Below are 13,483 nucleotides of genomic sequence, written 5' to 3'. Positions count from 1 at the left end.
GCTCTATAATGTATCAATATTGCAGAAATAAATATTTTAGTTGCAGGGTATAAGCAATCGCTCCTGTTACAGTGGTTACTGAGAAGTCTATTATTCAGGGTTGATAATTTAGGCTACTTCTGTAACCCTCAGGAATAATTGTTGACCAATTATTACCCACCCATATTTCAGTCCTGATCAGTCTTGTCAGCAAAATGATCAAAAACACTTCAACCTGTTTTATGCAGTCTGTTACTCATCTAGTACAGGTTGGTACATGTGGAATCCATTCTTAGCAAAGGCACATATTAAGCCGATTCCTACACATTTATTCACATAATATCAGCCCATTCTGAGCAGAATCAACTAAACCAACACAATATTGCACCTCCTCCCCTGATCACCCTGTCAAACTTCAAACCCTGAGCCCACAGCTCGCACCAAGAAAACTCTTGTTCAGTGTCCCTTACCTAGATTGCCTGCCTATTGCTGACTGGTGTCGGCAGGGTGTGCACCTGGATCCTTTGAATATTTCAATCCAGGTACTAATGTCTATTTCAGGTAGCTAGTTAACAACTGGGTGGATGGGGCATGTGCTGACAATACTCTGTTCAGTTTTTCTAGGTCTTTCTTTCTTGTCAAAGTGAAAGCTGGAAGCCATTAGTGAGAAGGAAGGATTTTTTCCAAAAAGTTACATTTACGTGGAGCCAGGAAGCATAGATGGCTCCAACATGGCGAGGATTAGTGGGAAACTAGGGGAATTGAGATCCCTTTGGAAACAAACAGAGGACAAGGTTCGATTCCTGGCTTGGGTCACTGTCTGCATGTTCTCCTCGTGTCTGCATGGGTTTCCTGTATGTGCTCCGGTTTCCTCCCACAAGTCCCGAAAGGCGTGCTTGTTAGATGAATTGGATATTCTGAATTTTCTCTCAGTGTACCTGAACAGGTGCTGGAGTGTGGTAACTAGGGTATTTTTGCAGTAACGTCATTGCGATGTTAATGTAAGCCTACTTGTGACAATAATAAAGATTATAAAGCTTACATAAAAAAGCAATAAGGGGAGAGAAGATGAAATATGAGTGTAAGCTAGCTGGTAATATAAAAGAAGATTGCAAGAGGATTTAAAAAATATATAAAAGGTAAGAGAGAGGCAAGAATGGACATTGGAGTACTGAAAAATGAGGCTGGAGAAGTAGTAATGGGGAACAAAGAAATGGCTGAGGAACTGAAAAGGTACTTTGCATCAGTCTTCATAGTGGAAGACACATGGCATACTAGATCTTCAAGCGAATCAGGGGGCAGAGGTAAGTGTAGTGGTCATCACTAATGAGAAGATTCTGCAGAAACTAAGGACTGAAGATGGATAAATAATACAGACCAGATGGACTACAACCAATGGTTCTGAAGGGGGTAGCTGAGGAGATTGTGGAGGCTTTGGTGATGATCTTTCAGGAATCACAGGAGTCAGGGAGGGTCCCAGAGGACTGGAAAATGGCTAATGTAATATCCCTGATCAAGAAATGAAATGAAATGAAATGGAATGAAAATCGCTTATTGTCACAAGTAGGCTTCAATGAAGTTACTGTGAAAAGCCCCTAGTTGCCACATTCCGGTGCCTGTTCGGGGAGGCTGTTACGGGAATTGAACCATGCTGCTGGCCTGCTTTCAAAGCCAGCGATTTAGCCCTGTGCTAAACAGAAGGGAGTGAGTCAGAAGACAGGGAACTTTAAACCGGTTAGCCTGACTCCACCCGTTGGTAACAATTTGGAGTCCATTATTGAGGATGAGATGACGGAGTACTTGGAAGTGCATGGTAAAATAGGGCTGAGTCAGCATGCCTTCATCAAGGGTAGGTCATGCCTGACAAATCTGTTAGAATTCTTTGAGGAGGTAAAGAGGAAGTTAGACAAAGGAGATCCAGTGGATGTGATCTAATTGGATTTCCAGAAGGCCTTTGACAAGATGCCGGACAGGAGGCTGCTAAAGAAACTTCGAGCCCCTGGTGTTAGGAGCAAGGTACTATCATGGATAGAGGATTGGCTGACTGGTAAAAGGCAGAGAGTGGAGATAAAGGGATCTTTTTCAGGATGGCAACCAGTGACTAGTGGTGTTCCGCAGTGTTGAGACCACAGCTATTCACCATATACATTAACAATCTCAAAGAAAGAACTGAGGGCATTGTTGCTAAGTTTGCGGATGATACAAAGATATGCTGAGTGACAGGTAGCTTTGAGGAAGCGGGCAGACTGTAAAAGGACTTGGATAGGCTATGAGAGTGGGCAATGAAGTGGCAGATGGAATGCTATGTGAGGTGTGAGGTTATGCAATCTGGTAGGAAGAATAGAGACATAGACTATTTTCTAAATGGGGAATGGCTTCGGAAATCTGAAGCACAAAGGGACTTAGAACCCCGAGTTCAGGATTCTCTTAAGGTTAACATGCAGGTTCAGTTGGCAGTTAGGAAAGCAAATGGAATGTTGACATTCATTTTGAGTGGGCTAGAATACAAGAGCAGGGATGTCCAGCTGAGGCTGTATAAGGCTCTGTTCAGACCCCATTTGTAATATTATGAGCAGTTTTGAGCCCCAATATCTAAGGAAACATGTGCTGGCCATGGAGGGATTCCAGCGGAGGTTCACAAGAATGATCCCGGGAATAGGGGGCTTGTCATTTGAGTCGCGGTTGAGGACTCTGGGTCTGGACTCGATGAAGTTTAGAAGGGTGAGGGGGGAATCTCAATGAAAAATTTTAGAAAACTGAGAGGCCTAGCTAGAGTGGAGAAGATGTTTCCACTGGTAGGAGAGACTAGAACCCAAGGGCACAGCCTCAGACTGAAGGGACTTTAACACTGAGCTGAGGGGGAGTTTCTTCAGCCAGAGGGTGGTGAGTCTGTGGAACTCATTGCCACAGAATGCTGCGGAGATCAAGTCACTGAGTGTCTTTAAGACAGAGATGGACAGGTTCTTGTTAATAAGGGGATCGGGGGTTATAGGGAGAAGGCAGGAGAATGGGGATGATCAAATGGCAGGGCAGACCCGATGGGCCGAATGGCCTAATTCTGCTCCTACATCTTATGGTCTTATGGAATACTGTGAGCAACTTTAGCCCCCTTATTTAAGGACCAATATTAGCTGGAATTCTCTGTCCGTTCGATGATGTCGGGATTCTCTGGTCCGGCCAATAGGGCACTGCCACCCATTGGTTTCCCCACGGCATGGGGTGGCTTCAATGTGAAATACAATTGACAGCGGCAGGAACAGTGAATCCCGCCACCAGGGAACCGCCTCTCGCCGCCGAGAAACACATGGCTGGTGGGAGGCAGGGGATCTTGCCCATTATTCCATTGGCGGTGATTCAGAGAAGATTCACTAGGATGATCGCCAGTATGGAGGGACTGTCTTACTCATTGGAATTTAGAAGAATGAGAGGTGATCTCATTGAAACATATTCTTAAGTGGCTTGACACAAGGTAAATGCTGAGTGGATTGTTCTCGTCATGCGAGAGTCTAGGACCAGAGAGCATAGTCTCAGAGTAAAGGGGTGCCAATTTAAGACTGAGATGAGAAGGTATTTCTTCTCTCAGGGGGTTGTAAGTTTTTGGAACGCCGTCCTGCAGAGAGCTGTGTGGGCAGATTCCATGTGAATATTTAAGGTTGAGATAGACAAGTTCTTGATCAGTAAGGGAATCAAGGATTATGGGGAAAGGGCAGGATTTATATTTATATTTTAGATTTTGATTTATTGTCACGTGTACCGGAGTACAGTGAAATGTATTGTTCTGCATACTGTCCAAACAGATCGTTCCATACATGAAAAACATAGGACATACATAAAGACACAATGTAAATACATAGGTACAGGCATTGGGTGAGAATACGGAGTGTAGTGCTACTCAGTGGAGAAGATGTGTGAAGAGATCAGTTCAATCCACAATTAAACTAATGTGGCAGGGGGATGGGAACCAATGCAGGAAGTTGGAAGGTAGTAAAACAGGGACAGGTAGTAAAACAGGGACAGAAACAAAAGGCAGTAAGGGGGAAAGTGTAAGGCAGAGAAGCCATAGTCAAAAATCAAAAAGGGCGCCAGTACAAGGTACAGTGACTGAGGGGAGCTCAGTGAATAGGACCAGGAATACTAAAAGGAATAAAACGGGAAGTAAAAACATTAATGGTAAGCGACGTGGCAGGTTGTTACATGAAGATATGGGTTCAACAACAAGGAAAATTAGGAGAAAAGTTAAGAGGAAATATAACTTAGGAGAGGTTACTGATCGAGGTGTTAAGATTCAGAACAGAGGTAAAAAAGCCAACATAAGTGTACTTTACCTGAATGCTCGTAGTATTCGGAATAAGGTAAATGAGTTGATGGCGCAAATCATCGTGAATGATTATGATTTAGTGGCCATTACTGAAACATGGTTAAAGGATGGTCACGACTGGGAGTGAAATATCCGAGGGTATCAAACTATTCGGAAGGACAGAGTGGATGGTAAGGGAGGTGGTGTAGCTCTGTTATTTAAGGATGACATCCGGGCAACAGTAAGGGATGACATCGGTGCTATGGAGGATAAGGTTGAATCCATTTGGGTGGAAATCAGGAATAGTAAGGTGAAAAAAATCACTGATAGGAGTAGTCTATAGGCCACCAAATAGCAACATTATGGTGGGGTAGGCAATAAACAAAGAAATAACTGATGCATGTAGAAATGGTACAGCATTTATCATGGGGGATTTTAATCTACATGTCGATTGGTTTAACCAGGTCGGTCAAGGCAGCCTTGAGGAGGAGTTTATAGAATGTATCCGCGATAGTTTCCTAGAACAGTAGGTAATGGAACCTACGAGGGAACAAGCGGTCCTAGATCTGGTCCTGTGTAATGAGACAGGATTGATTCAGGATCTCATAGTTAGGGATCCTCTCGGAAGGAGCGATCACAATATGGTGGAATTTAAAATACAGATGGAGGGTGAGAAGGTAAAATCAAACACGAGTGTTTTGTGCTTAAACAAAGGAGATTACAATGGGATGAGAGAAGAACTAGCTAAGGTAGACTGGGAGCAAAGACTTTATGGTGAAACAGTTGAGGAACAGTGGAGAACCTTCCAAGCGATTTTTCACAGTGCTCAGCAAAGGTTTATACCAACAAAAAGGAAGGACGGTAGAAAGAGGGAAAATCCAATTGACATGAGTCACAAAAAGTTGGTTTACAGGTGCAACAGGTGATTAAGAAGGTGAATGGAATTTTGTCCTTCATTGCTAGAGGGATGGAGTTTAAGATTAGGGAGGTTATGCTGCAATTGTATAAGGTGTTAGTGAGGCCACACCTGGAGTATTGTGTTCAGTTTTGGTCTCCTTACTTGAGAAAGGACGTACTGGCACTGGAGGGTGTGCAGAGGAGATTCACTAGGTTAATCCCAGAGCTGAAGGGGTTGGATTACGAGGAGAGGTTGAGTAGACTGGGACTGTACTCTTTGGAATTTAGAAGGATGAGGGGGGGATCTTATAGAAACATATAAAATTATGAAGAGAATAGATAGGATAGATGCGGGCAGGTTGTTTCCAGGTGAAAGCAGAACTAGGGGGCATAGCCTCAAAATAAGGGGAAGTAGATTTAGGATGAGTTTAGGAGGAGCTTTTTCACCCAAAGGGTTGTGAATCTATGGAAATACTTGCCCAGTGAAGCTGTAGAGGCTCCTTCATTAAATGTTTTTAAGATAAAGATAGATAGTTTTTTGAAGAATAAAGGGATTAAAGGCTATGGTGTTCGGGCCGGAAAGTGGAGCTGAGTCCACAAAAGATCAGCCATGATCTCATTGAATGGCGGAGCAGGCTCGAGGGGCCAGATGGCCTACTCCTGCTCCTAATTCTTATGTTCTTATGTTCACACGAGGGTCATTCAGGAGTCTGGTAACAGCGGGTAAGAAGCTGTTAGTACGTGTTCTCAAGACCTTTGTATTTCCTGCCTGATGGAAGAAGTTGGAAGAGTGAATAACCTGGGTGGGAGAGGGTCTTTGATTATACACACCGCCACCCATTGTTTTCCCGGTGGCATGGGGTGGCTTCAATGGGAAATCCAATTGACAGCCTCAGGAACAGAAAATCCCGCCACTAGTGAACCGTCTCTCACCACCGAGAAACACGCGGGAGGTGTAGCCAGAGTCCATGGATGAGAGGAGGTTTTGGGTGATTGACTGGGCTACGTTCATGACTCTCTGTAGTTTCTTACGGTCTTGGGCAGAGCAGTTGCCATACCAGGCTGTGATGCAGCCAGATAGCATGCTTTCTATGGTGGATCTGTAAAAATTGGTTTGTGTCAATGTGGAAATGCTGAATTTCCTTAGTTTCCTGAGGAAGTATAGGCACTGTTGTGTCTTTTTGGTCGTAGCGTTGACATGGGTGGACCAGGAAAGATTGTTGGTGATGTGCACACCTAGGAATTTGAAGCTGTCAACTATCTCCGCCTCAGCACCATTGATGCAGACAGGGGTATGTACGACACTTTGTTTCCTGAGGTCAGTGACCAGCTCTTTAGTTTTGCTGACGTTGAGGCAGAGATTGTTGTTGTTACACCACTCCACTAGGTTCTCTACCTCCCTCCTGTACTCTGAAAGTGGACATGAGGAATGTCGGATCAGCCGTGATGTAATTGAATGGTGGAGCAGGCTTGAGAGGCCGAATGGCCTATTCCTGTTTCTATTTCTTATGGTCTTATGGGCTGAATAAGGTGTGTAATTCAATAGGAGCCAATATTCTTGGGCCTACAACTTCAGATGCCCATATTGGGCACAACACCCAATTTTATTTTTTAACTTCTCTGGTGCCAACCATTCTCAAATTTCTCAACCTTCTAACTCTTTCCCTGAAAATTATTATTGTTTTTTCTTCTCCTCTTACTCAATAAAATCCATTTCCCTCTGCCCACAAAGGAACCTCCTTACTTCTCTTGTCATGAGAATGTCACTTTAAGAAACGTTTGGCTGTTCATATTACTGCAGTGACGTCAGAGTGTGGGTGGAGCTGGGCTGTCTGTCAGCTTTTTACTTTCGTTTTAGACTGTTTGCTGCTGGGTGTGTTTTAGTTTTGTTTTCAGTGTTGGAGCTGAAGCCAGACAAAGCAGGTGTACTGTTGATCTCTCTGCCATGAAAAGACATTCTCTTGATCATTTGGTGAATTCAGAATTATAAATGTTTTCAGTAGTGACTTTAACCTGATGTGCTTCTGTTAAAGGTTTTGTTTTAAGTCGCATGGATGTTAAAAGGAAAGCTTAAAGGATTACTTAGTGTTGTAGTCTTTGGGGGTTGTATTTGAATTGATGGTTGCTAAGATGTTCACTGTGTGTTTTAAAAAGGTTAACTTGAGTTCATAGAATAAACATTGTTTTGCTTTAAAAATATACTTTTCCATTTCTGCTGTACCGCACCTGTAGAGTGGGCCGTGTGCTCCCCATACCACAATCTATTAAAAGTTGCGGGTCAGGTGAACTCCATGATACACTTTGGGGTTCTCTAAACCAGATATTCAGAGATGCAAATAAATAATGGGCAGCATTTTCCATCCCCTCCATGGCATGATTTGCGACGGCAGAAGTGACCCGGCATCAGCCAGTGGTAGGATCGTCTGGGCTTGCCACTGCTCCCATTGGCTCGCCTAGGGGCTGGTTTAGCACAGGACTAAATCACTGGCTTTGAAAGCAGACAAAGGCAGGCCAGCACCACGGGTCAATTCCCTTACCAGCCTCCCCGAACAGGTGCCGGAATGTGGCGACTCGGGGCTTTTCACAGTAACTTCATTTGAGGCCTACTTGTGACAATAAGCGATTTTCATTTCATTTCAACATGCCCTCTGCCGCCACAGATCACTGACTGCCGGACCAGAAGATCCTGCCGGTGGCAACAGCCGAAAAACTCTGTCCCACACTTCAAAAGTTCCAGTTTGAATTCCTATGATTTCACGCCTATCCACCTTGAGAAGACTCAACTGGTGAAACCAGCAGAATGTGGATCAGGACCAAACCAAAATGTTGAGTGAACTCTTCACGTTTAGTGGCCCAGCACAGTTCAATCATGAACAATAGAGATTTTCTTTAGACCGTTGTATTAGTTCAGAGCAGATCACAGAAAATTCAAATAAATTTAAATGAGCAAAAATAGAATAAATATGAAAAATTAAACTCAGGGCTATTGGGAAAACAAAGACAGTTTTAAGGGAATGAGAGATTTGCATTGGTAAACATTAAAACTACACCTTGGCCGGAATTCTCCTGCTGTTTGCTGGCAGCGGGTTTCTCTGATGCCGCCGGCAGCACACCCCTGCCTGCAGGTTTCCGGGCGATGTGGGGTGGCTTCAATTAGAAATCCCTTTGACAGTGGCAGGAGCAGAAAATCTCACCACCAGCGAATAGTGCGCTGCTTCCTGCCACCGGGAAATACCTGGCTGGGAGGCCAGAGAATCCCGCCCAATTTCTAAGTGTGTTTAACTTAATGTTTCTGTGTCTGGATGGGTAAAACCTATAGTTAGATTCATGCTGGATAATACTGAATGTGCCAGTGTTAACTAAGTTCCAACTGTGCTTCTATGGTGCTTAGAGAGGGCTACGGCATGAAGAAATAAACCAGCAGTGGTTGCTTAGCAACAGGAGTTTTGTTAGATAGCGAAACTTTTAAATTTTAGTTTAGCCAATTTGTGGACAGTTGATCGTAGGTAGTGAGAGAGATGGCAGCTCTGTAGAAGCAATTGGTTCAGAAGGCTAGAGAGAGAACATCCTTTGCTGGAAGGAAAGTCACACCATGGAGTACGAAACTAAGTTTCCAAGAAGCCTGAGGTTAAAAATACTAGAACAGAGAGCACTGTTCAATAAAGGCAGACTGAGCGAGAAGAAGGCTGAGATGCCAGTAAGATATCTGAAGTGATTTTCAGGCTTGTGAGATTTTATTACAGCCTGCGGAACACAAGTTGAAAGGACTATTGATATACGTGGGGAGGGGGCCACGGACATTAACTTTGGCTCAGAGCGGAGTGTGCATTTGACCATAATCATCTTGTGTGCTTAAAAAGGACTTTTGGTGTTAATGAGACCATTATAGCTTAAGATACACTATGTAATCCATGTTAATCTTTAAATCTGTGAGTGTTTGTTTACCTAAGAGGGGAAGTAAAGTAGTATTGTTTAATAATCCAACACTTCATGCTTAATAATTTTTTTTCTTGTTGTTGAAACTATTTAGCAGTTCTGTGATTCTGTTCCTCCAGGTTTTATAGAGAAAAAGTAAAAGTTGTAAGCCGAGTTCCATTCTGGAATTTTCCCATCCAGTTATAACATCAACTGAGGTTGAAACAGGGAAAGGAAAGTAACTAAAAGGAAAGCAGTCCTGTATTTTTCTGACAAATGTCAAATAGTTTGAAAACTGAAAGCTACCTCCTCCAAGCACCTTTCTTCTTCCTGTGCATTCTCCCTCACAAACTCTTCCAGAGGATATTTCAGTGTTGGAAATGGAGCTGTGGGCCAATCAAAGGCTGGGATGTCCAATTTGTGAACAGCCTTAGAATGGGTTGCTGTCAAGCAGCCTGCAGACATATGAAGGAAAAGGAAAATTAATTCTGAGATATAGCACATTGAGATGTTATTAGTTAAGTAAATTAATTTAAACCAAACTAGATAATTGCACAAATACTGCAAATCAGAAACAATGTACATTACAGATGTTTAATTTGTACCCTTGTGCTCAACATGAAGATTTTGAAAATCAGTCCTTTTTAAGTTAGTATAGTGTTCAGTGCTTAGACTAGCCCATAGGTTACTTAGGGGACGAACATACAAAACTTTAGACATACTCAAATCCAGTTTTTTACAAATTACACATTTATCAGAATTATTTATATAAAGTCTTCCTGAGTTTGTTACAAATTACACATTTATCAGAATTATTTACGTAAAATCTTCCTGCGTACGTTTCCTAGGAAATATCTTAATGTGCAGTGCAAAGCATGTAATATAATTTTTTAGCTTTGTTGAATATACAGTTTTATGCTTTGTTAACACAATATAATTATTATTCAAACCAAATTTTGAAAGTTGTGTTCTTCAGCCACTTGAGGAATGAACGTAATTTGCTTTGAAATGATTTAGCTATCAAGGGATGAATATGAAAATAGTCTGCATGCAGACTGCTATGATGTGCAAATTACACCATATACCTACATCAAATCTAATGATTCATCACAATTTGTTAATATTCCCTTAAAGCATTTTGCTGGGAGAAAGGTAGAAAATAAGCAAAGCTTCTTGTATACGTAGCAGAAATGGTCAGTGGCAAGCAGTGAGAAATACCTGCTTTTACAAAACTATGCTTAAGGAGTGACAGACTGGAGTAAAACTGAATACGGTGATCGAAACAAAAATACGCTGTTCATCACACCATAGGATTATAGAATGGTACAGCACAGAAGGGGGACACTTAGCACATCATGCCTGTGCTGGCTCTTTGCAAGAGCAGTCCTACTCCTTTGCCTTTTCTGTATCCATGTATTTTCTTTCTCTTCAGATACTTAACAATTCTCTTTTGAAAACCATATTGAATCTACCTCAGATCCTAACTACTTGCTACGTTGAAATAAATCATTGGTTCTTTTGTCATTTGCCTTCAATTGATGTTCTCAGCACTTTTGCCAATGGGAACAATTTCCTCCTATCTATTATGTCTAGGCCCCAAATGACTGAGTACCTATTCCCAATTTTGCCTTCTCCAGGATGATCAACTCCAGCTTCTCCCATCTATTTAAATAACTGAAATATAGCCACACTTTCTAATATCTACTTTTTATCAATTGTTAGCCCCCTTCTCTCACTATGCCTTTGGCCGCACCGTCTTCCTCGGTAAGGACAGATACAAAGTATTAATTTGGTACTTTAACCATGCTCTCTGCCTTGATGTGTAAATCCCCTTGGTAGGTCCCTACCCATCCTCTTACTACCCTTTTACTATGTATATGCCCAATGAAGGCTTTTGAATTCCCTTTGATGATAGTTGCCAGTTCCTTCTCATATCCTCTCTTTGCCTCTCTTGCCTCCTTTTTCACTTCCCCTCTGAACTTCCTATATTCAGCCTGATTGTCACTTGCATTATCAACCTGATATCTGTCAACTTCACCTTTTTTTCCCCTACATCTTACTTTAACATTCTTTCATCATTCAGGGTGCTTTTACTTTGGTTATCCTACTTTTCCCCTTGTTGTAATGTACCTTGACAGTACTTGAACCATCTCCTCGTTAAATACAGCCCATTGCTCTGCAACAGTTTTGCTACCAATCTTGAATTCCAATTTAACTGGGCCAGAACTCTTCTCACTCCACTGAAAGTGGCCCTCCCCCATTAAAGTATCTTCACTCTAGATTGCTCCTTCTTCCTTTCCATTGTTAACCTAAACCTAAGGACACTATGATTTCTGGCCCCTAGTAGCTCCTCTGCTGACACTTGATCTTCTTTACCCACCAAATTTGTCCTCATTGCGCTGGAAACATACTGACCTCGAAAAATTTCCTGAACACATTTTAGAAATTCTCCTCCTTCTCTACCCTTGACGCTATTACTATGCAGTTAATATTGGGATAAAAGTCTCCCCTACCATTACTCTATGGTTATTGCATCTCTGTAATTTCCCTGCAAATACTCTCTATATCTTTTCCATAAATTAAAAGCCTATAAAATACACACAATGTAATGGTACCTCAACTCTTTTCTAACTCTAAACAGTAATCTGATGTCCTTTGCCCCTCAAGGCCAATCCCTCTCTCCAACACTGAATTATTCTCCTTAATCAATATTGCCACCCTTCTCTTTTCCTATCTGTCCTGAACACCATGGGCCGGATTTTTGCCGAGTTGCAAAAACTTCCCAGACCTTTGCAGAAGGCAGGGGGACCTGGATTCAAAAGTCCCGCCCTCAGATCCAGCCCAAAACGAGGTGCAAATTAAAAATCTGTTGGTATATTTAAAATTAGTTAACATTGAAACAAATCCCTTTTTGGCTGCAGTGTTGGAGTTATGAATCGACGGAGTAGACATAAATGCTCTTGAAGGGCGGATAAGGTCTGTATATTTGTCATGATCTGATGTTTTTTAAATTGCCTGCTCTTTGAACTTTGAAAAAAACAGGCTGCAGATGTCAGTGAGTTTATAAAATAAACCTCTGCTGGACTGCTTTGACTGACAGATGCAGGGTAGACATTTTCCCAAGGGCTTTCATTATGAATGCTTCGTCGAGTTTCAAAAGCTTCAATTGTTGCAGCAAGGGTTCTGCGTTCACAGTTTATTGATAGCTTAAAGAGGCTATTTAAGGATTACCTGTCTTTGATGTGACCAGTGAAAAGATTTTTTTTGATTTTATCAGAGATTAACCATTTGAGATTTAATAGCTTTGAATAGGGTTATGAATGAGATCTTTTTTCACAATCAGCATGTAGAAGTGAGAGCTTTTGTGATCATCAGAGGTTTGTTTTTTCATCTCCACAGGACTCTTGAGATCTTCCCATGATGGATACTGTATGAATGGCTATGGAGTTGACATAGAGGTATAAGGTGGTTTGGGGGAAGTTGGGAGGTATGAGTTGGTATAGAGGTATGAGGGACCATGGGGTGAGTGTTGAGGGGGGGAGGGGTGTGAAGGTTGAAGATTAGTGGGCCTAACACCTTCTAAAACAACTGCAAAAAAGTTTCAGAGAACGGAGGTGGGCCTGCCAACCAGTCTGCCTTGGCATTCTCCCTTTCTGTGACTGTCTATGCTTTTTTTCTCGATTTGGTGGACACCACTCCATCCTTCAGCTGTCCCTACCCTCACTCCCCCCACCTCTAGTCCGACCAATTTTGAGCCAGGTATCTGATATCACCACAGCATCATATTCCCACCTAGCTATGTCCCTGCCGTTCACCAATCTTACTTCCCTTGCTTTGTGCATTTACGTATATGCATTATAAACCTAATTTAGACCATGACAAATTTTATTTTGGGGAAATGGAAAATTATTTTTTTTCATTTGCGAGATATGAAAGTTGCTGGCTAAGCCAGCAATTGTTGCCCATCTCTGATTGCCCTTGAAACAGTGATGGTGAGTGGCCCTCTTGAACCGCTGCAGTCCAAGTGGTGTAGGTACACCCGCAGTGCTGTTAGGGAGGATGTTCTGAAATTTTGACCCAGCAACAGTGAAGAAACGGAGATATATTTCCAAGTCAGAATGGTGAGTGATTTGGAGGGGAAATTCAAGTTGGTGGTGTTCTCTGTATTTGCTGCCCATGTCCTTTTAGATGGTAGCAGTTGTGAGTTTGGAAGGTGCCGTCTAAGATGCTTTTGTGAGTTGCTGCAGCGCATCTTGCAGATGGTACACACTGCTGCTATTGTTTGCTGGTGTGGAAGGAGTGAATGTTTGTCGATGGGATGCCAATCAAGCGGGGCTGCTTTGTCTTGGATGGTATCGAGCTTCTGAAGTGTTTTTGGAGCTGCACTCATCCAAG

At 42.4% G+C, this 13,483-nt stretch overlaps 1 protein-coding gene across 2 annotated transcripts in view; it reads right to left on the bottom strand.

Moving 5' to 3' along the window:
• The window catches only part of abat (4-aminobutyrate aminotransferase), a 244,185-nt gene that overhangs the window by 26,898 nt on the left and 203,804 nt on the right, over positions 1-13,483 (bottom strand). For both annotated transcript variants that reach the window (XM_072481278.1, XM_072481277.1), the window contains exon 11: positions 9,395-9,543. In XM_072481278.1, the coding sequence (XP_072337379.1) occupies positions 9,395-9,543 (149 nt within the window). The remainder of the gene's footprint in view (positions 1-9,394; positions 9,544-13,483) is intronic.

The sequence above is a fragment of the Scyliorhinus torazame genome, chromosome 17 (genome assembly GCF_047496885.1).
Source record: "Scyliorhinus torazame isolate Kashiwa2021f chromosome 17, sScyTor2.1, whole genome shotgun sequence".
Lineage (NCBI taxonomy): Eukaryota > Metazoa > Chordata > Chondrichthyes > Carcharhiniformes > Scyliorhinidae > Scyliorhinus > Scyliorhinus torazame.
Note: the sequence above shows the minus strand (reverse complement) of the source record. Positions and strands in the feature narration are given on the sequence as shown.